The 18,038-nt window shown below is 37.8% G+C and overlaps 4 protein-coding genes and 1 long non-coding RNA gene across 5 annotated transcripts; 3 read left to right on the top strand and 2 right to left on the bottom strand.

The window, feature by feature from the left end:
• The first annotated feature begins 247 nt into the window (after positions 1-247).
• Positions 248-3,509, top strand: LOC120211827 (proline-rich receptor-like protein kinase PERK1). Its single transcript, XM_039210290.1, has 8 exons — positions 248-935; positions 1,275-1,826; positions 1,913-1,999; positions 2,089-2,159; positions 2,300-2,376; positions 2,475-2,616; positions 2,732-2,896; positions 2,989-3,509. Exons 1-8 carry the CDS (start codon positions 263-265, stop codon positions 3,235-3,237), a joined length of 2,016 nt encoding a protein of 671 aa, XP_039066221.1. The 5' UTR covers positions 248-262; the 3' UTR covers positions 3,238-3,509.
• A 2,838-nt stretch (positions 3,510-6,347) lies between these two features.
• On the top strand, positions 6,348-9,026 carry LOC120211828 (rho guanine nucleotide exchange factor 8-like). Its single transcript, XM_039210291.1, has 7 exons — positions 6,348-6,712; positions 6,836-6,952; positions 7,374-7,528; positions 7,630-7,704; positions 7,788-8,054; positions 8,148-8,468; positions 8,558-9,026. Exons 1-7 carry the CDS (start codon positions 6,490-6,492, stop codon positions 8,921-8,923), a joined length of 1,524 nt encoding a protein of 507 aa, XP_039066222.1. The 5' UTR covers positions 6,348-6,489; the 3' UTR covers positions 8,924-9,026.
• Positions 8,331-9,169, bottom strand: LOC120211829. Its single transcript, XR_005524640.1, has 3 exons — positions 9,023-9,169; positions 8,539-8,889; positions 8,331-8,448 (listed from the first exon to the last, which is right to left on the bottom strand). It is a non-coding gene; the product is annotated as an uncharacterized LOC120211829 (long non-coding RNA).
• A 510-nt stretch (positions 9,170-9,679) lies between these two features.
• Positions 9,680-13,052, bottom strand: LOC120211830 (proteinaceous RNase P 1, chloroplastic/mitochondrial-like). Its single transcript, XM_039210292.1, has 7 exons — positions 11,483-13,052; positions 11,308-11,397; positions 11,031-11,212; positions 10,760-10,880; positions 10,560-10,628; positions 10,326-10,455; positions 9,680-10,049 (listed from the first exon to the last, which is right to left on the bottom strand). Exons 1-7 carry the CDS (start codon positions 13,043-13,045, stop codon positions 9,811-9,813), a joined length of 2,394 nt encoding a protein of 797 aa, XP_039066223.1. The 5' UTR covers positions 13,046-13,052; the 3' UTR covers positions 9,680-9,810.
• Positions 13,053-14,189: 1,137 nt separating this feature from the next.
• LOC120211802 (peroxisomal fatty acid beta-oxidation multifunctional protein AIM1-like) lies at positions 14,190-16,191 on the top strand. Its single transcript, XM_039210275.1, has 10 exons — positions 14,190-14,283; positions 14,362-14,433; positions 14,527-14,649; positions 14,736-14,803; positions 14,882-14,963; positions 15,092-15,147; positions 15,225-15,527; positions 15,640-15,726; positions 15,819-15,993; positions 16,085-16,191. Exons 1-10 carry the CDS (start codon positions 14,190-14,192, stop codon positions 16,189-16,191), a joined length of 1,167 nt encoding a protein of 388 aa, XP_039066206.1.
• Positions 16,192-18,038: the final 1,847 nt, after the last annotated feature.

Below are 18,038 nucleotides of genomic sequence, written 5' to 3' on the forward strand. Positions count from 1 at the left end.
GAATTAACGCTTGATTAAATTCAAAAATGAAATTCTAGTGACCTATTTAGTAAAAGTATTTTATTCAATGATCATAATAAAATTCACCTCATAGTTTAGTGACAAAAATATAGTTTATTTTTTTTCTCGACGTTAACCCAATTTCCCGCATATTTTCTCTCTTTCTTAAATTCTTTCCAAACATTCCCCCTTTTCAATCCAACACGCAGAAAAGTTTTTGATATATTTTTATTAGCCTTTCTTTTGTCTTAAAGAATAAAAAATGTCATCACCGTCACCGGGGGCTACTCTGGCTCCATCATCGCCACCACCATCAACCAACTCTACTCCCCCACCCTCACCGGTAGCCTTAGCTCCGCCGCCAACTAGCACTCCTTCCACACCCCCACCAACAGCAGCAACACCGCCTCCAACCACCACTCCCTCCACAACACCACCAGCCGCTGCAGCTCCGCCGCCAACTACTACTCCCTCCCCACCACCTGCTACTCCATCTCCCCCTCCAGCTACCCCATCAGCTCCTCCGCCTTCAAGCACCACTCCGTCCCGTCCTCCTCCCTCTACTTCATCACCTCCGCCTACATCATCCACCTCCCCTCCTCCACCAGAAGCGGAATCTCCGCCCCCATCATCATCCAATCCTTCCCTTCCACCTCCATCTACAACAACTCCATCGCCACCTGCCCCAAGAAGTCCAAGGACTCCATCGCCACCACCTCCTAGGAATTCAGGAACTCCATCTCCTCCGACGACGCCGGCTTCTTCCGATTCGAGCAGTGGGATCTCCACCGGGCTTGTAGTGGGGATATCAATCGGGGGAGTTGCGGTATTATTGGTTTTGAGTTTGCTGTTTATATGTTGCCAAAAGAAGAGAAGGAGAAGAAGAGACGACGAAAGTTACTACGTGCCTCCTCCACCTCCTGGCCCTCCTAAAGGTCATAAAAATGGAATCATTTATGCATATTTTATTAATATAATTATATATTTTGTTAGATCATTGGGAAGATGGATAACTCTGCATATGCTTTTCACTTAAGCTTTCCCATGATAAATTTTTTGACGGATTAAACACTTGCTTTTGTTCACACTACGTCCTTTGAGCTCATTGTTATTCTCAATTGAATTTCAATTTTGACTGAGTTTGGAGATTTTATCTTTACTTGGCTGTTTGTGATTCATATAAGCATACGCACAATTGTTAAAGAATTTGGGCGATATCTTAGTTTCTTGCCTTTTAACCATCATTCATGGAGCTTGTTGATTTTTACTTCCAGATAATCATGGTGGCCAGCAGTACCGGTGGCAACAAAATCCTTCCCTGCATTTCGATCATTATGGTGCAGTTCCTCCTAATCCAACTCCTCCACCGGTCACGGCATGGGGACCTCCATCTTCAGAAAGCTCTTCTACGCTACCAATGCCACCTCCACCACCACCACCTTTCATGAGCAGTAGTGGAGGTTCTGGCTCTGATAACCCTGCCCAACCACCATCTCCTCGTCTTGCACTTGGTTTCTCGAAGAGCAAATTTACTTATGAGGAATTAGCAAGGGCGACAAATGGCTTCTCTGATGCAAACCTTCTCGGGCAAGGTGGTTTTGGGTATGTTCACAAAGGTATTCTTCCAGACGGGAAGGAAGTGGCGGTCAAGCAACTGAAGGCTGGAAGTGGACAGGGGGAGAGAGAATTTAAGGCAGAAGTCGAGATTATCAGCCGTGTTCATCACAAACATCTTGTTTCATTGGTTGGATACTGTATCTCCGGGGCTACCCGAATGCTTGTTTACGAGTTTGTTCCAAACAACACTTTGGAGTTTCACTTGCATGGTAAGATTGTCTTCGGTGTATCGTGGATGCTAAAGGATATTTGATTCTTATTGTAAACTGATCTGAATATTGGATGCTAACTGCAGGAAAAGGGCGACCTACATTGGACTGGCCAATCAGGATGAGAATTGCTTTAGGATCCGCAAAAGGACTGGCTTATCTTCATGAGGATTGTATGCTCTCTGATTTTCTCCCCTGCATACTTGGTCTAGATGTAGGATCTCAATTTCTTACTTTTGGTAACCATCATCATTGTTTTCAGGTAATCCAAAGATCATTCATCGTGATATTAAGGCGGCTAATATTCTTTTAGATTTCAAGTTTGAGGCAAAGGTATTGGTTTCATTTTGATTTCTTGACATTGCTAAAATTGAACCTGTGTACTGCCTTGCTTCATTTGGTCACCAAACATATATGTTTTTTTTTCCACTTGCTACATTGCCATTGAGATTTTCATAAAATTCTGCTTTTAGGTTGCCGATTTTGGACTAGCGAAATTCTTTTCCGATGTCAACACTCATGTCTCCACCAGAGTAATGGGTACTTTTGGGTAATAATATTTTATGCATTGATGTTGCTTGGTGCGTACGATAAGTATTAAAAAGATTTGTTAGTCGGTTTTATTCACTTAATTCTCACTTTCTCCAGGTATTTGGCTCCTGAGTATGCTTCGAGTGGAAAACTCACGGAAAAATCAGACGTTTTCTCTTATGGAGTCATGCTTCTGGAATTGATTAGTGGGCACAAACCGGTTGGCTCTTCTTACTCGGAAGACAGTTTGGTCGAATGGGTTAGTTATTACTTTGGTTTATAATGGCCTGGGACAAGTTGCAGCTGCAGAAGCGTATATTTAAGCTTTCTAGAATCTTTTTATTAAGTAAACCAAACCTGCTTCGGTATTGTAGGCTAGGCCTTTGCTCTCAAGAGCATTGGAGGATGGGAACTTTGACAGTCTGGTCGATCCGAAGTTACAAAAGGAATATAACAAAAACGAGATGGCTCGTATGGTCGCTTGCGCTGCTGCCTGTGTGCGACATTCAGCACGACGTCGACCACGAATGAGCCAGGTACGTGTCAAGTTGGTATTAACTGATGGTTCATGAGTTTTTTTTTGTCCCCCTTATGATTTGATTCTGACCATAAACTCGAAACCAAGCAGATCGTGCGTGCTTTAGAAGGAGAATCATCATTGTCGGATCTCAACGAAGGAATGAGACCAGGACAGAGCAACGTGTACAGCTCGTACGGAAGCTCGGACTTTGATGCAAGCCAGTACAACGAAGACATGAAAAATTTCAGGAGGGCATTAGGGTCGCAGGAATATGGCGCTAGTAACGAGTACAGTGAGCCTACTAGCGAGTACGGTTTATACCCTTCGGGCTCAAGCAATGAAGGGCAAACCACCCGTTAAATGGAGATGGGAAGGATGAAGAAGAACAAGCAAAATGATAGTGGAAACCCAACATCTTGACCTTGGTATACGTAATCTTCCTTGTAAAGGTCACATTCCTGTCCAAATTCCAGAGTTTATTTTACACGTATTAGTTATTTACACGCAAGTAAATAATGGATAGTCACTTTTGGATTATTTGATTTGTTGTTGAAAATATCATTGTGATTTGTATTTATTAGCTGACCATTGATTGATATTGATGAAAGAAAGCTTTAATTTCAATATTTTAACCACTGGTTTCATCTCACGTGAATGATATTGAATATGTTCATTTAATGTCTCTTTTTCTCACTTAATTTGTAAGCCAAAAAAAGGAACGTTCTTAAGTTCCTTGGGATTTATAATTTAAACTCTAAAGTTCACCGTATGTTCAATTTAATTCATATCTTCACCAATATTTAAGTAAACGAGTCAATAAACGAGTTTATAAATGAGTCAATAAATGATTTTTTCATAAATATAAATGAATCAGACACACCTTTATTCGTTTCCGTGAAGTCTCAAATTCGAGCACTAATGATTGTAGAGTATTAGAGTGTTTATTATCGAATGATTTTGAGTATTTTTATATTAAATAAATATAAAATTTCTGTTTTGCTTGCACTCATTTATTTAAATAAGACGTACACGAAGTGCTCACTAACAATTGATTGAAGGCTTTGTTGATTTTCAGCCCTACCGCCGTATGACATCAATGACAAGAGTATACAAAAGGCTTCCTCTCTCTTGCAAGAGGGAAAACATTCTCTCTCTAGGGTCTTTGGGATTCAATCTATTCTCGACTCATTTCTCATAAGAGGAACTTGGCTGGAGTTCATCTCCGATCACAGTCACGATTTAACGACTCTTTATTTGTTTAAATTAGAGGTGTGGATCTTCACCGACTGTCGTCCTCAAATTTTTATTCAAGGACTCTCCGGAAAAATCATAGTGAAATTTCATAACCGACGGTCACAATGGAAATGTCCATATTCTTAATATCATTATAAAGATAACACGAGTCTGGGAGTAGGAGAAATCGCAGCCGGGCCACTAGGTCGGCCGTACCAGAAACAGTTTCATCGTAAATCAGCGACAGTGATTCATGGTTCAGCAGAGATATGTAATACACTGTGCTGCTGCTGCAAATAGTTATGTTCAAGTGGTAGACTACATCATAATGTATTTCAAGGAAGCATTCATGAATTATATATATATATATATATATGAAATAAGACATATAAATAATAAGATTTAGTAATACTATACTTTCTTTTTCGGTAATATGGAGATTATAAATAGTACAAAATAAAAGTATACATCTCATAACCTAATATATATATATATATATTCGATATATCTCAAAAATCTCTTTCAACATCCTTATAAAAGCTCATTCATACAACATAAACCTAAAAAATTATATACATCACAAATGGATTATATCTCTTCAAAATATTTTTTTCTCATAACTCTAAAGGTTAAAGACCTATTCTATAAATATATGGAAAATAAACTTGGTCATTAAGAGTTTTTATTGGATAAAAATTCTTATATAAATAAACTTAGTGACCAAATAATCTTTAATTATTAAAATTAACGCTAAAAATTAATTAAAATTTTAGTCTATATATAACATTTATTTATATAAAATTTGCATTAAAGTAGGTCAAAACCAGAAAAGCTCAAAACTGAGTATAAATGCAGTCATAAGGCTCCTGCAATATTTTTTCTGGTATTGAATCCTTGTTTCTCACCTTTCTTATGGCTGGTGCACGTGTAAAGGTTAATGCTTTGAATTTCAAAACCTTTCTTATTAACTTGGAATCTCCCTGCTCAGCCTAGAGAAAGGTAATTTCTTTGGGAAAAGCACTCTACTAGTCCTTGTACTATATAGTATGGATTAGATTTTGATCCTCTAATCTTAAAATAAGAAAATAAAATAGACTTAATTAAATGATATGACATTAATTAAGAACATAACATGACATGTTCACATAACTTGATGTAGCCTAAAAGCACTCGAATTAAACTAATGAATAAAGTATGAAGCTTTTTGCTCATTTTAAAAGTATAAAAATCAAACATAATCTTCATTATAGTATAAGGATCTTTATAGTAATTTTAATATATTCTTTTAATTTTATGCTTTCTATTATTTTCTTTTCCTTCATAATAATTAATTATGTTAACCATTTAGACTGATAAATAATATTTATAATAGAAAAAAGTCGGTATATATCAAATTAAAGTAAAATGATTAAATTTCTAATTTAAATATAACAGAAGGACCAAAACCATAATTTAGCCTTTAATTTTCAGAAAAAAGACGGTCGGTACGGGCAATGGCTACTCGGGCTAATGTCTCTAATTTCTGGAACTGATCTGATATGTGTAATTAATTTACAATCTTTAAGGTTTGGACATTAATTCTTGGCAGATTTGGTCAAAAGTAAACAATGTTCGGTAGAAGGGAATATTGAGGACCAACATTGATGACAAATGAAGGTAGGGATGGATATTTGATCTCTTCCATCAATCAAGAATGTTTCTGAAATCAGAGTTTAAGGAGAAAATAGCAATGGATTGGTATTAAATTATGTTCGATTATGAACGAACATAAACAAACGGATTACCGAACGTTCACGTTCACGAACATAAATGAATGACCGAGCCATTTGTTCGTGTTCGTTCATTTAATTAAACGAACATAATGTTCGTTTAATAAATAAACGAACTTCCGGTCGAACGGTTCACTGAACGTTCAGTTCGTTTACATGCCTACTTATTGCCATCCCTATTTCCGAGTAACGAGCCACGGCAGTTAATTGAACAAAACTCCAACTACAATGGGGCTGCTGTAAGAGGTAAAAGTGGAGTTGCAGGCATAGCGGGAAAAAGGAGAGAATTCAGTTAAAGCAGTTAAAACTTTGAATGTTCTTCCCGGATATTTTGGGCAAAGATTTGCCCTGTCTTTAACAAACGACCATTTTTAGCAACCACTAGAAAGGTTTATCTCTTCAGTACAGAAGACAACTAATACATCCCGTTGGTTTCAATTGCCAGCCTCTCGTTTCAATGGAGTAGTTTCCCCAAACCGAACGAGGGTAGCTTTGTTTCTTATTTATAATCGTTTTCGGATTTGTTTCTTCTTCAATTTTTTGCTGCGAAAAATAAAACAAAGAAGAAGAAACACAGTCTGAGAAAAGAAGCTTACTTGACGATTGAACAATGGTTCGGGCATTGACTCGTCGGTACAGCACCCACAACTCGGGATCTTTCCGCATTATGAGAATGCTCGACAGTCCAGGGTGGCACCAGCAACCGCAAAATTCGATCACGTGTGCTAATGATCATGCAGATGATGTCGATTATAACCTGCGAGAAAAAACAGTTCATTGCCAACATATAGGAGATTGTTGGCCAGGAACTCCTCCGGAGAGGCCACCATCAGGTGCACAGTTCGGTATTTTTTAATGTTGCAATTCATGTTTTCGTAATTTTCTTTCCTACCAAACACACTCGAGATTCATCTTCTTGATAATGATATTCATGTATATATTCGGGTTTGATATAGATACGGATATGATGAAGGAAAAGTTTGGTAAGTTGCTTTTGGGTGAAGATATGTCAGGAGGAGGAAAGGGTGTTTCTTCAGCTTTGGCTTTGTCAAATGCATTAACAAACCTAGCAGGTACAATATTCCTATCTAAAATCGAATAATCATATGCACAAGTTTTCATTCAGAAATTAAAATACGAAAGGAAACCCCGAAATCCAGAAATTTTAGGATAGATCTCACCGATATAGATACGGATATGATGAAGGAAAAGTTTGGTAAGTTGCTTTTGGGTGAAGATATGTCAGGAGGAGGAAAGGGTGTTTCTTCAGCTTTGGCTTTGTCAAATGCATTAACAAACCTAGCAGGTACAATATTCCTATCTAAAATCGAATAATCATATGCACAAGTTTTCATTCAGAAATTAAAATACGAAAGGAAACCCCGAAATCCAGAAATTTTAGGATAGATCTCACCGATCTTCTAGCTTTTCCTTTACGTCTCCATGATGAAAAATCTTGTCATGTTTTGAGCTTGTTGGTCAATGATAATGCAGCATCTGTTTTCGGAGAACAAGTAAAATTAGGACCTATGGCTCCGGAAACGAAAGCAAGGTGGAGAAAAGAAATGGATTGGCTTCTATCGGTTACCGACCACATCGTCGAATTCGTTCCTTCACAACAGAAAACAAAGAACGGAGCAAACATGGAGGTAACATATCTCTATCCGAAATAATATCACAATTGCTCAAACTGAACTATTACTACCATTTAACCATATGAACACCTAACACTTTATTTCAAACTTGATAGATTATGGTCACTAGACAAAGGAGCGATCTGCTCGTGAATATACCTGGCCTACGCAAACTCGACACCATGCTTATTGTAACTTTCTCCTCCTAGTTTTTAACCTGGGAAAGATCATTTCATAATAAATCAAAGATTGATCAAATTTATAATGAAAACAGGAGACTCTTGACAGCTTTGGAGAAGAACAAGAATTTTGGTATGTGTCCAAAAATGAAGATCAAGAGAATGAAAACGGGCATGGGGATGACAAATGGTGGCATCCGACTGTTAAGGTACCTGAAAGAGGCTTATCGGAAGCATCACGAAGGTGGCTGCAGTCTCAAAAGGAATCGGTTAATCAGGTTCTAAAAGCAGCTATGGCCATCAACGCTGAAGTCCTATCTGAAATGGAGGTTCCCGAAAGCTACATTGATTCCCTCCCCAGGGTAAAGAAATAAAAACTCCCCATCAACTGATTATGAATTCTTTTATTATATTTTCAGTTACCTTTATAATTCTTCCCCATCATGTCTAAGTAGAACGGAAGATCAAGCCTCGGCGATTCAATCTATAAAGGCATTACGGTGGAGTACTTTGATCCATCGCAATTCCTTGCAACCATGGACTTGTCAACAGAGCACAAAGTTTTAGACCTTAAGAATAGGATTGAGGCCTCCATTATCATTTGGATGAGGAAGTTGCACCATAAAGATGGAAGATCGTCTTGGGGTTCAGGTGTCAGCTTGGAAAAGAGGGAACTCTTCGAAGAGAGGGCCGAGACTATATTAATCATGTTAAAGCAGCGTTTCCCGGGACTTCCACAATCTGCACTTGATATATCTAAGATCCAATATAATAGGGTAAAGCAAGCAAAGAATTTCGGTTTCATTTTTATCTTTTCCTAAATGCCTTAAAGTTTGATAAACTAACTTGGAATTCAATTTCACAGGATGTAGGTCACGCTATCCTGGAGAGCTATTCAAGGATTCTAGAGAGCTTGGCGTTCAATGTCATGTCGAGAATCGAGGATGTCCTTCATGCTGATAGCCTTTCTCAAATATCATCACCGGAAAGATCTGAGGGGTCCTCTATCTCCTCTGATGAAGACGCAATGGCGAAGAGTGCTGCAGACGCACCGACACTCTCGGATTTCATGGGTTGGGGCATTGCTTCCAGAAGGAGAAATTCAACTGATCTAGAAATCTACTACAAGGGAGATAATGACAAAAAAACTTCCAAGCCAACCCCAAAGATATCTCACCATCTAGAGAAGCTTGAAAGCTGTGTGCTAAGAAATCCTAGTTCTTGTGATTGATAGATTGAAGGGAAACAAGAGAGAATAGAAAGAGCGACAGTTATGCAATAAATGCGAGACGAAGATTATATTTATATAAGGTTAGAAAAAAAAGCTTACCTCATGTATCTAATTTCTAGATCTTAGTGTTGTTCTTCCTTCCGAATTTGGACAGGGAAGCGATTATGTGACTCATTTAACATTTGATGTATTTGGGAACTGCTTTCTGGCTGTCTTCATCTCTAGTAACCGTTGTGTCAAATTATCTGCTCTAATATTGGACGCCCTGCAACCAGCAATAATAGAGAAATTGGTTAGGGACCATGGAGGATCAAGCTAATTTGTACATATTCATACATACATTTATCACTGTAATGTTTTGCAGATGAAGAGAGTTGATTGTAATCATTGTACCTCTGGTCTCCATTCTATTTCTCAACAATTGCTATTGTTGCTATACTATTCGGAGAAAGAAAGAGCAAATTAACATATAGAATAATAACTTGCTGCACAAGGAAACTAGCCAGTTATAAGCATAATCAAAAGAGGTGAATATGATGGTGATGTCTTGGCATACTCAGGTTCCACTTAAATCTGGTTAGAGCAAGCTTGTGAGCAAATTGTTCACAACAGATATCTTCAGCGCAACCTACTCTTAGAAAAAAATGAACTGAATGATTTCCTCAAATTAAAAAAAAAAACCGAAAAGTTACACCTTCATATGAAGAAATTCCAACCTTATTCCTTTCTCTCTAGAAAGAAATGCCCTTCAATGGGCAAAAACCTCGCTAAGTACAAAATGCAGCGATATAAACTCAGCTCAGGAGCTTTGAAACTATACAATTACGAGGGGATTCCAAATGATAGTTCATTACAATTTCCACAACTTTACATGAATGCCACTTGTCTCATATTTGAAAGTCAATTACACAGTTGCCAAGATTCTCTGCGGCCTCTATTTCTGATAGAACTGTGTACTGATCTGAGCAAACGGAAGCAAATGAAATATCAGTGATGTTTTTGTATATTTCCTCAGCAAGCTTTTCCAGTTTATCATAATTGCCATCATTTAGTGGAGGGGAGTTTGAATTGACTTTGGTTTGAGTGGTTGTCTTTGCATGTTCCTTATCATTAAGAGGCTGTGAATCTGTCACACAAGAAAACCCTGTGTGTAAACATATCAATAGGTCACAATAAAGGCAAATCGGTTTCAACCTTCCTAAGCACATCATCAATTTAAGTCAAACAGGTGATTGAACTAACTTGCCTTTCTCGGTGCATCCGAAAGAGATGCAAATTGCATGCATGCTACTACTATGCGAATACTATGTAAATCTCAGAAAAAAACTTTATTCAAATAGAATAACAGAACACAATATTAGCAATTTGTGAAGAACCATTGATGAACTAAGTTTGGTCTTGCCTTCAGTTAGGGTAGCGGAATCTTCCTTCACGACAAGTGAGTTAGCTCGTCTAATGCATAACCATGTTCTTTCAGAATCATAATCAAGTTCAGATGCAATGGGAATATGCCAGTGGCCTTTATCTGATTCCTGTTCACATGTATTCCGTTAGGAAGATCAATTCAGCACACATTATAGCTATATTCTGTCAGTTTATGCACTTACATTTTATACAAAAGTTCGTAGGAACTTACCTGAATTACGACAGAACATGGAGGAGGCATGTGAAATACTGGACCAGCATTTGAGAAACTGAAATGCACCTTAGATGCAGAAAAATATGGATTCCTTGTTAAGAAAACCGCTTTAGAGTATCATACTGAGAAACTGAGCATATCCATTACAAAGTTTATCAACTAGTTGGAAGTCCATGAATTCTGGGAGCTTTACTTACTTGATGCCTTTCTTTCCATTTCGGAAAGAAGTCATTTCCCAAAAGTTGAAATGTATGGTCTCTCATCTCGTCATTAGTAACAATTAAGCACTTGAACTTTATAGCTGCATACAACCAGTACCTGAAGCACAGGTATTACCCTTGGCTTTAAACGCATGTGAATTGGAAAATTCAATCAGATGAAACCAAAACTGTAATGTCAAAAGTTTTTTTTTTATAAGAATTATGCAATTATGTAGGTAAGCTGTAACTTGTGAGCGTAATTTCCTACCAATCATCATTGGATCCAGTTGGAGTTGCATATAGAGCATCAGCATTTTTCCACTTCTCGATTATTGCTTTATTTACTGGTTCATCCATTTTCCGTCCAGTGATCCGTCTGTTATGCAAAACAATGAGTGGCCATCTCCTTGATGGTAGTTTCTGTCGTATTGCGTTAACAACAGCATTGACCTAAGAATTTATCATAAGAGAAGCAATCATGAAAAAGCAAAAGAAAGCAATGTGGTGAAGCTATAGTTAATCCTCTTCATTTTAGCCAAACTAACCTTTGATGGCATGAATCTTTTCTGGCTGAAAAGACCTACATTAGCTGCATCAACCACAGCTTCAAATGGTCCATAGTAGTCGAGCCATTTCTGCCAAAATGTTAATTTAACAATTAATCAAAAATTATGTACATGATTGTAGTGATTGAAAAATACATCAATACACTTTTCATACTTGAAACTTTTGAAAACTGAAGTTCTTCTCTCTTTTTATAGCTATAGATGCAACTGATTCAGCAAACTTCTCTGTTTCTACAGGATCGAGATCTATTAAAGCCAGCTTTTCCCCACAACATTTACATAAGGCATCGGCTCCAACAACTGTATGTGAAATACTCCACTTTCCTTTACCCAACCAGCCCTGCCCATGCCAGCCTCCGCCTCCATTTTCAATTGCCACCTTTATTAATCTCTTATCTATTTTTCGCTTCCCTACTCTCGAAGCTGCTTTGCTCTCAAACCATTTAACGATTACATCAGCGGTAGAAGGCGACACTTTTCTCACACTTGTTCTTAATTTATGCAGTAAATAGTACACTTTGTCACCTTTTCCGGCTCCTACGCTAACTCTTAAGAGTGCCTCCAGTTCAGGCTCTTCTGGCTGAACGCCATCCTCCAACATGTGTTTCTCAACTTCGAAAGCTTTGTCGACGTCTCCGGTACTGCAAAAAACAGAGAGAGCAGGACCATAAGACCGCAATTTAGGATTTATACCCAGCGGCTTCATTTTCTTCACCATATCAAATGCCATGTCACCATTTCCCATTGACATTGCCATTCTTGCCACAGCCGTCAACGTCGCCTCATTCATCGGGACATTATCCGAACGCATCTTTTCGTAGATCTCAAATCCCTTAACAAGTGCATACTTCTTGACATCTTCACTTACCCAAATTTCATCATCTTCTTGACAACTAGGACCTTCTGAAAGTTGAGAATAAGGCTTTGCAGACCCTTTCGAAAACCGATTCAAGTTCTTCTCGAAGAAACTACTGTCTATATGATCAAAACTTCTTCTACCACGAACAGCCAATTCAGAAGAAATAGAATTCCCAATATCATTCGAAATTTGTAACATATTCAAAGGTCGATTACCAGTACCACTTTTAGCAGGTTGAACAAAGCCCACAGCCGCAGAAGAGCAAAGATACAAAAGCACAGCATAATGATACTGCCCCATTGTAATTCCTTCTTTCAAAGCTTTATCATACAGCTGAATTGCACCCATCACATCCCCTCTCTTTGAACACATATCCAATTGACCCCTCAAGTTCACTGAAGGAGAATTAACCTTATCTTTCTTAGACTTCAGTGAAGAACTCCGAGAACCCATTTTTCTTGCAACCTTATCCTTTAAAAGCCTCTTGTTCTCAGCCTTCCCTTCCAAGACAGAACTGAAAATGTTCTCCAAGTTGTTTATTTCACCTCCACCATTTCTAGACCTTGAAGAACTAAACCCAGAACCAGTTTCTTTCCTAGTATTGAAATTTGTAAACTTTCTTGAGGCTTCATGGCCTTTTGTGGATAACTTTGCATTAAAGTGGTGTCTAACTGCTCTAGCGTGTGTTCTTCTATCTACAAAAATTTGAGAAATTTCGTGTTTGGGAGTGGAGGGGTAAAGGAAATGAGAGAAGCAATGGAAGTTGAAAGCAGTGAAAGGTGAAGGGTTCTTACAGAGCGCGATGGAAAGGCAGTGGCTTTGCTGTTGTTGCATAGTGGTGAAAGTAAAGGAGACCATGTGTGGTCGTTAGGACACCTTTCTTTGTCTTTATGATATGGTCTCGAATTAAAAACTAGCTTATTTTATAAATTCACACTTAAATTCAGTATCAATATATTCTTCTTAAATGATTCAAGTACAATATTTTCCATCTAAATTTTAATTTTATTCAAAATTTTGATCTAGTATGATTCGAACTTAATTATTTTTAAAAAATAATTCTATATCAAGTTAAATCCCGTCAATTTTAGAGTACGAGTTTAAAGTTATCATATTTCATGTATATTATATGTAGTACAAAGACATTTCAATAACATATTTTATTGATTGACCTAAATAGTAAAAGAGGATATTGTTCTCTCTAAGTTATTCGAGTTGAAACAGTTATGTCTACAAAGAGGATATTGTTCTCTCTAAGTTATTCGAGTTGAAACAGTTATGTCTACATCATGTGAGCATACAGAGAGAAAATTCAGAGAAAAAATAAATAAATGATAAAGAAAAACTAGTATAACGAGAGGTAACAATCTCTAAAATTTATCGATAAAATAGTTGTGATTGAGACGATGGTTTATCTAGCAAATAACCTAATCATTTCTCTGATTAATTTTAACTGTCATCTATAGAATGATAATGCGACACATAATACATTATCAATAAATAAATAAAAACTGAACTAATATTATATTTTATTAATCAATAAAATCTATTTGCACTAATAGAAATAGCTATTAATCGAAATATATACCAAATTTAACTAGAATGAAATTTAAATTATTTGATATCGATTTAAAACCGATACAAACCAATACATGTATCAATACAGTGTTGATTATCAAAAAAAAAATTCTTAATGTATACAGTTTGATTGTGAACTTGACATTTTGTCAGTGGATGGCCGAACCGAAACATATAGGGTGGCCTATCGATAAATTCAATATTGTTTTGTCAACACGCGTACTTGTGACTTTCAAACAAAATGAAACCTATGCTACTGCTGTTTTGGAGATTCACTCGATCAAATCACCCGCACAAAGTATATATATATATTATTGTATCAAACAATCTTTAAGTATATTGTTCCTCGAAGTAACATTAGCATCTTCGTTGGAAAAATCGATAGTGAAAACCAAGACAACAAATACAGTTTAAGGAGTGAGCGATGTCGCAGAAACCAGTGACCATGGACGTCGTCATCGACGCCGTTGCAGTTGTCACCATCTTCAATCCTCCCGTCAACGCCTTGGCTATTCCCGGTAAACCTCTGCAAGCTTTTAGTTCTCCATTTTTCATGTGGTGATTTGATTTGTCCGTTTCTTTTTCAACTGTTGCAGTGATTGCGGGATTGATGGAGAAATTTGATGAGGCTTCGAGGAGAAACGATGTCAAAGCTGTTGTTTTAACTGGTGAGTTCTCATTTCAATCGAATCAATGTTTTACGCTTGCAGTGTTATTTTTTGTGCTGATTTTTATGTTCTTTTTTGGTTCTGTTATTGAAGGCAAAGGAGGAAAGTTTTCTGGTGGTTTTGATATCAATGTTTTCCGGAAAGTCCACGAAACAGGTGATGCATCTGTGGCGGCGCCTGATGTGTCCGTTGCTCTTGTGCTTAATGCTATTGAAGGTCTTTCCCCATCCTTTTACTTATTGTACATGTTCATTTCTCAATGTTGTTTATGGCTCTCATCTTATTTCTTCAAATCCTCCCAGAATGCAAGAAGCCTGTTGTGGTAGCTGTTGAAGGATTAGCTCTCGGCGGCGGCTTAGAGTTGGCTATTGTTTGTTTCTTTTCCCCTCCATTGATGAATCTGATTGTTAATTTGCTCAGTTGTTTAATCCTTGCTATTCTTATGCAGGCTTTCCATGCACGTATTGCTGTCCCTAAAGCTCTACTTGGCTTGCCAGAATTGTCACTTGGAGTGATACCTGGGCTTGGAGGTATGTCCACTAGCATATTTTAGAGAAAATAAACATGTTCAAGTGTGCAATTGTTTCGTGTTTGAAATGATAACCAACTTCACAACACAAGCGTTGACTGATCTGTTATACTATGGCACTTTCGAAAGGCACACAACGTCTTCCGAGGCTCATAGGGCTACCGAAGGCTATTGAAATCATGCTGGTAATATACTCGCCGTCTGTGATCCTTCTCCATTGTTATCGATCCTATTCATCAATATATGTATAATGCCATTGCAGACATCGAAACCAATCACATCCGAAGAAGGGAAGAAGCTGGGTCTTATTGATGCTATTGTCCCTTCTGAAGAGTTGCTGAAAGTTTCTCGCAGGTGGGTGTTAGACATTGCCGAGAAGTGTAAACCGTGGGTGCTATCTCTTCACATAACAGACAAGATCGGATCCCTCTCTGAAGTAAAGGAAGTGATAAAAATTGCAAGACAGCAAGCCAAAAGGACTGCCCCAATTTTGCCTCAGCACCAGGCCTGCCTAGATGTAATCGAGGAGGGGATTGTCCATGGGGGATATACTGGAATTTTAAAGGTAGTTTTTTTAAGGATCCCTTGCATTTAATCATATCTATGATAATGTCCAATATCATAAGAATCACTATATAGTTGCACCTAAAGACTCTGTTTGCTATCTGTTCATGCAGGAGGTCAAAGTTTTTAAGGAGTTGGTCCTTCAAGACACTGCAAAAGGTCTTGTCCACACGTTCCTTGCGCAGCGCGCTACATCAAAGGTAATTGCTGATACCTGGAGTACATTATTGAATTATCACAACCAATTGAGATCTTCCATTGTATTTTTTACTCTGAAGTTTTACTTTTGCAGGTGTCAAATGTTACCGACCTTGGTCTAAAACCTAGGCAAATAAAGAAAGTTGCCGTTATCGGTGGAGGCCAAATGGGATCGGAAATTGCGACGGCTCTTATCGTGAGCAATATATTTGTCCTTGTCAAGGAAGTTAACTCTGAATATCTCCAGAAGGGAATAAAAATGATTCAAGGTGATTATTACTGCTCTCATTCTCTTGATAGCCAGTGAAAAGGCATTCAAATTCAAGATGTGATACTATCAATTTTTTTTTCTGTTGGCAGCAAATGTTCGAGCCTTAGTTAAGAGAGGAAAATTGACAAAGGAAAGGCAGAAAAAGCACTCTCGATGCTTAAAGGAGTTTTGGATTACTCTGAATTTAAAGATGTAGACATGGTCGTTGAGGTGAACTATGTTAGCTTGTCTTTTCTCATAATTTGTCAATCCTCTACTTGCAACTTCGTTCAGTATATGCAATGAAATATATCTAATGTTGTTCCCCTTTGCAGGCTGTCATTGAAAATGTTCCTTTAAAGATATTTAGTGAAATGGAGAAGGCCTGCCCTCCTCACTGCATTTTGGCAACAAACGCATCCACCATTGACAGTTTAATTGCAGAAAAAAAATAAAATCACCAGATCGTGTTGCTTATTCAGGTTATCAGATTTATTTTCCCTTTTTTTAATAAATAATTAGTTGGTCCAGTTGATTTGACTCTTTGATATACAGCCCTGCCCATGTGGTGCCTCTTTTGGAGATTGTACGTACACAAAAAACTTCCCCACAAGTTGTTCTTGACCTTGTGGCAATTGGGAAAGTGATAAAGAAAGTTCCTGTCGTCGTCGGTAATTGCAACGGCCTTAACCTCTATAATGATATGTCAAAGATGGGGTACCATTATTACAAGATTTATGTAATGAGAGCATAATTTTAACAGCTATTATGTCATTTTTATGGCAGTGGTGGCATAGTGTTTTGGGCAGATATAATTGGAGAAAATCATGTGTACAAAAGACTTCAAGAATGGCCAGAGATGTACGGAAGCTTCTACAAACCATCAAAGTATACGGGGGGAAGAGCCATTAAGTGCATCCCACTGGTTATTGGTGGGAAATAAACGAATAACAAGTAATTTTCTTATAGTCAGATTAGTGAGAATGCGAAATAAAAACGGAAAAATAATACTCGAAAATTGATAACGGAGTTCAGCCAATTGTGCTTACGTCTCCGGACTGCTGCAGATCTTTTTTCTCTTTAGTAAAAGATCTGCAGTAGTCCGGAGACGTAAGCACAATTGGCTGAACTCCGTTATCAATTTTCGGATATTATTTTTCCGTTTTTATTTCGCATTATCACTAATCTGACTATAGGGAAATTACTTGTTACTCGTTTATTTCCCAACAACTGGTAATCAGAGCTTTTGGTTGTAAATTTTGTCAATTTTTTTTGCGAGGTTACTATTCATTACTGTTCACGTGAATAGTAAATTCCGTGAATAGTAAAATATTTTGTCGACTATACGAATTTGTCGACGGAGGTGTTTTAATACACGGTGGTTCACAAGAATTGTCAGAAAGAATCCAAACGAAACTAGATTCGAGTGGGAGCGATGGCTGCAGACGAAGGGAATGTGAAAATTGAAAAGTTCCATGGTGCGGACTTTGGCTTTTGAAAGATATAGATTGAAGATTTTTTGTACCAAAAAAATCTATATCAACCCCTCTCAGGAAAGCAACCAGAGGGTATGAAAAATGAAGACTGGGCTCTTCTCGACAGACAAGCCCTCGGAGTTATCCGACTGACGTTATCCCGTAATGTTGCTTTCAACATAGCAAAGGAAAAGACCACGACAGGTCTTATGGCGGCTCTCTCCAGTATGTATGAGAAGCCTTCAGCCTCAAACAAAGTTCATTTGATGAGGCGATTATTCAATTTGAGAATGACGGAATGGGCATCGATGGCACAACACCTAAATGAACTCAACACAATCACAACTCAGTTGAGTTCAGTGGAAATTGAATTCGATGATGAAGTTCGAGCTTTAATTATCTTATCATCTCTACCAGACAGTTGGAATGCTACTGTTACAGCAGTCAGCACCTCGTCGGGAAACAACAAATTAAAATTCGACGATGTTCGGGATCTGGTACTGAGAGAAGAAATTCGACGGAGAGAATCGGATGAAGCATCAACCTCCTCAGCCTTGCACACGAAGTCTAGAGGGAGAACTTCAGAAAG

Source organism: Hibiscus syriacus, unplaced genomic scaffold, assembly GCF_006381635.1.
Source record: "Hibiscus syriacus cultivar Baekdansim isolate YM2019G1 unplaced genomic scaffold, ASM638163v2 tig00109987_pilon, whole genome shotgun sequence".
NCBI classification, from domain to species: Eukaryota; Viridiplantae; Streptophyta; class Magnoliopsida; order Malvales; family Malvaceae; genus Hibiscus; species Hibiscus syriacus.

What these genes read in the sequence shown, in the direction of transcription:
- LOC120211827 (XM_039210290.1), top strand. Translation starts at nt 263, where the DNA reads ATGTCATCACCGTCACCGGGGGCTACTCTGGCTCCATCATCGCCACCA. An exon ending in TTTGGAGTTTCACTTGCATG is followed by an intron (nt 1,827 to 1,912) that starts GTAAGATTGTCT and finishes TGCTAACTGCAG; the next exon opens with GAAAAGGGCGACCTACATTG. An exon ending in ATTTCAAGTTTGAGGCAAAG is followed by an intron (nt 2,160 to 2,299) that starts GTATTGGTTTCA and finishes TTCTGCTTTTAG; the next exon opens with GTTGCCGATTTTGGACTAGC.
- LOC120211828 (XM_039210291.1), top strand. Translation starts at nt 6,490, where the DNA reads ATGGTTCGGGCATTGACTCGTCGGTACAGCACCCACAACTCGGGATCT. An exon ending in TGCATTAACAAACCTAGCAG is followed by an intron (nt 6,953 to 7,373) that starts GTACAATATTCC and finishes ATGATAATGCAG; the next exon opens with CATCTGTTTTCGGAGAACAA. An exon ending in CTAAGATCCAATATAATAGG is followed by an intron (nt 8,469 to 8,557) that starts GTAAAGCAAGCA and finishes TCAATTTCACAG; the next exon opens with GATGTAGGTCACGCTATCCT.
- LOC120211830 (XM_039210292.1), bottom strand. Translation starts at nt 13,045, where the DNA reads ATGGTCTCCTTTACTTTCACCACTATGCAACAACAGCAAAGCCACTGC. An exon ending in AATGGAAAGAAAGGCATCAA is followed by an intron (nt 10,629 to 10,759) that starts GTAAGTAAAGCT and finishes TCTGCATCTAAG; the next exon opens with GTGCATTTCAGTTTCTCAAA. An exon ending in CATGTTCTGTCGTAATTCAG is followed by an intron (nt 10,456 to 10,559) that starts GTAAGTTCCTAC and finishes ACATGTGAACAG; the next exon opens with GAATCAGATAAAGGCCACTG.
- LOC120211802 (XM_039210275.1), top strand. Translation starts at nt 14,190, where the DNA reads ATGTCGCAGAAACCAGTGACCATGGACGTCGTCATCGACGCCGTTGCA. An exon ending in GATATACTGGAATTTTAAAG is followed by an intron (nt 15,528 to 15,639) that starts GTAGTTTTTTTA and finishes CTGTTCATGCAG; the next exon opens with GAGGTCAAAGTTTTTAAGGA. An exon ending in CGCAGCGCGCTACATCAAAG is followed by an intron (nt 15,727 to 15,818) that starts GTAATTGCTGAT and finishes TTACTTTTGCAG; the next exon opens with GTGTCAAATGTTACCGACCT.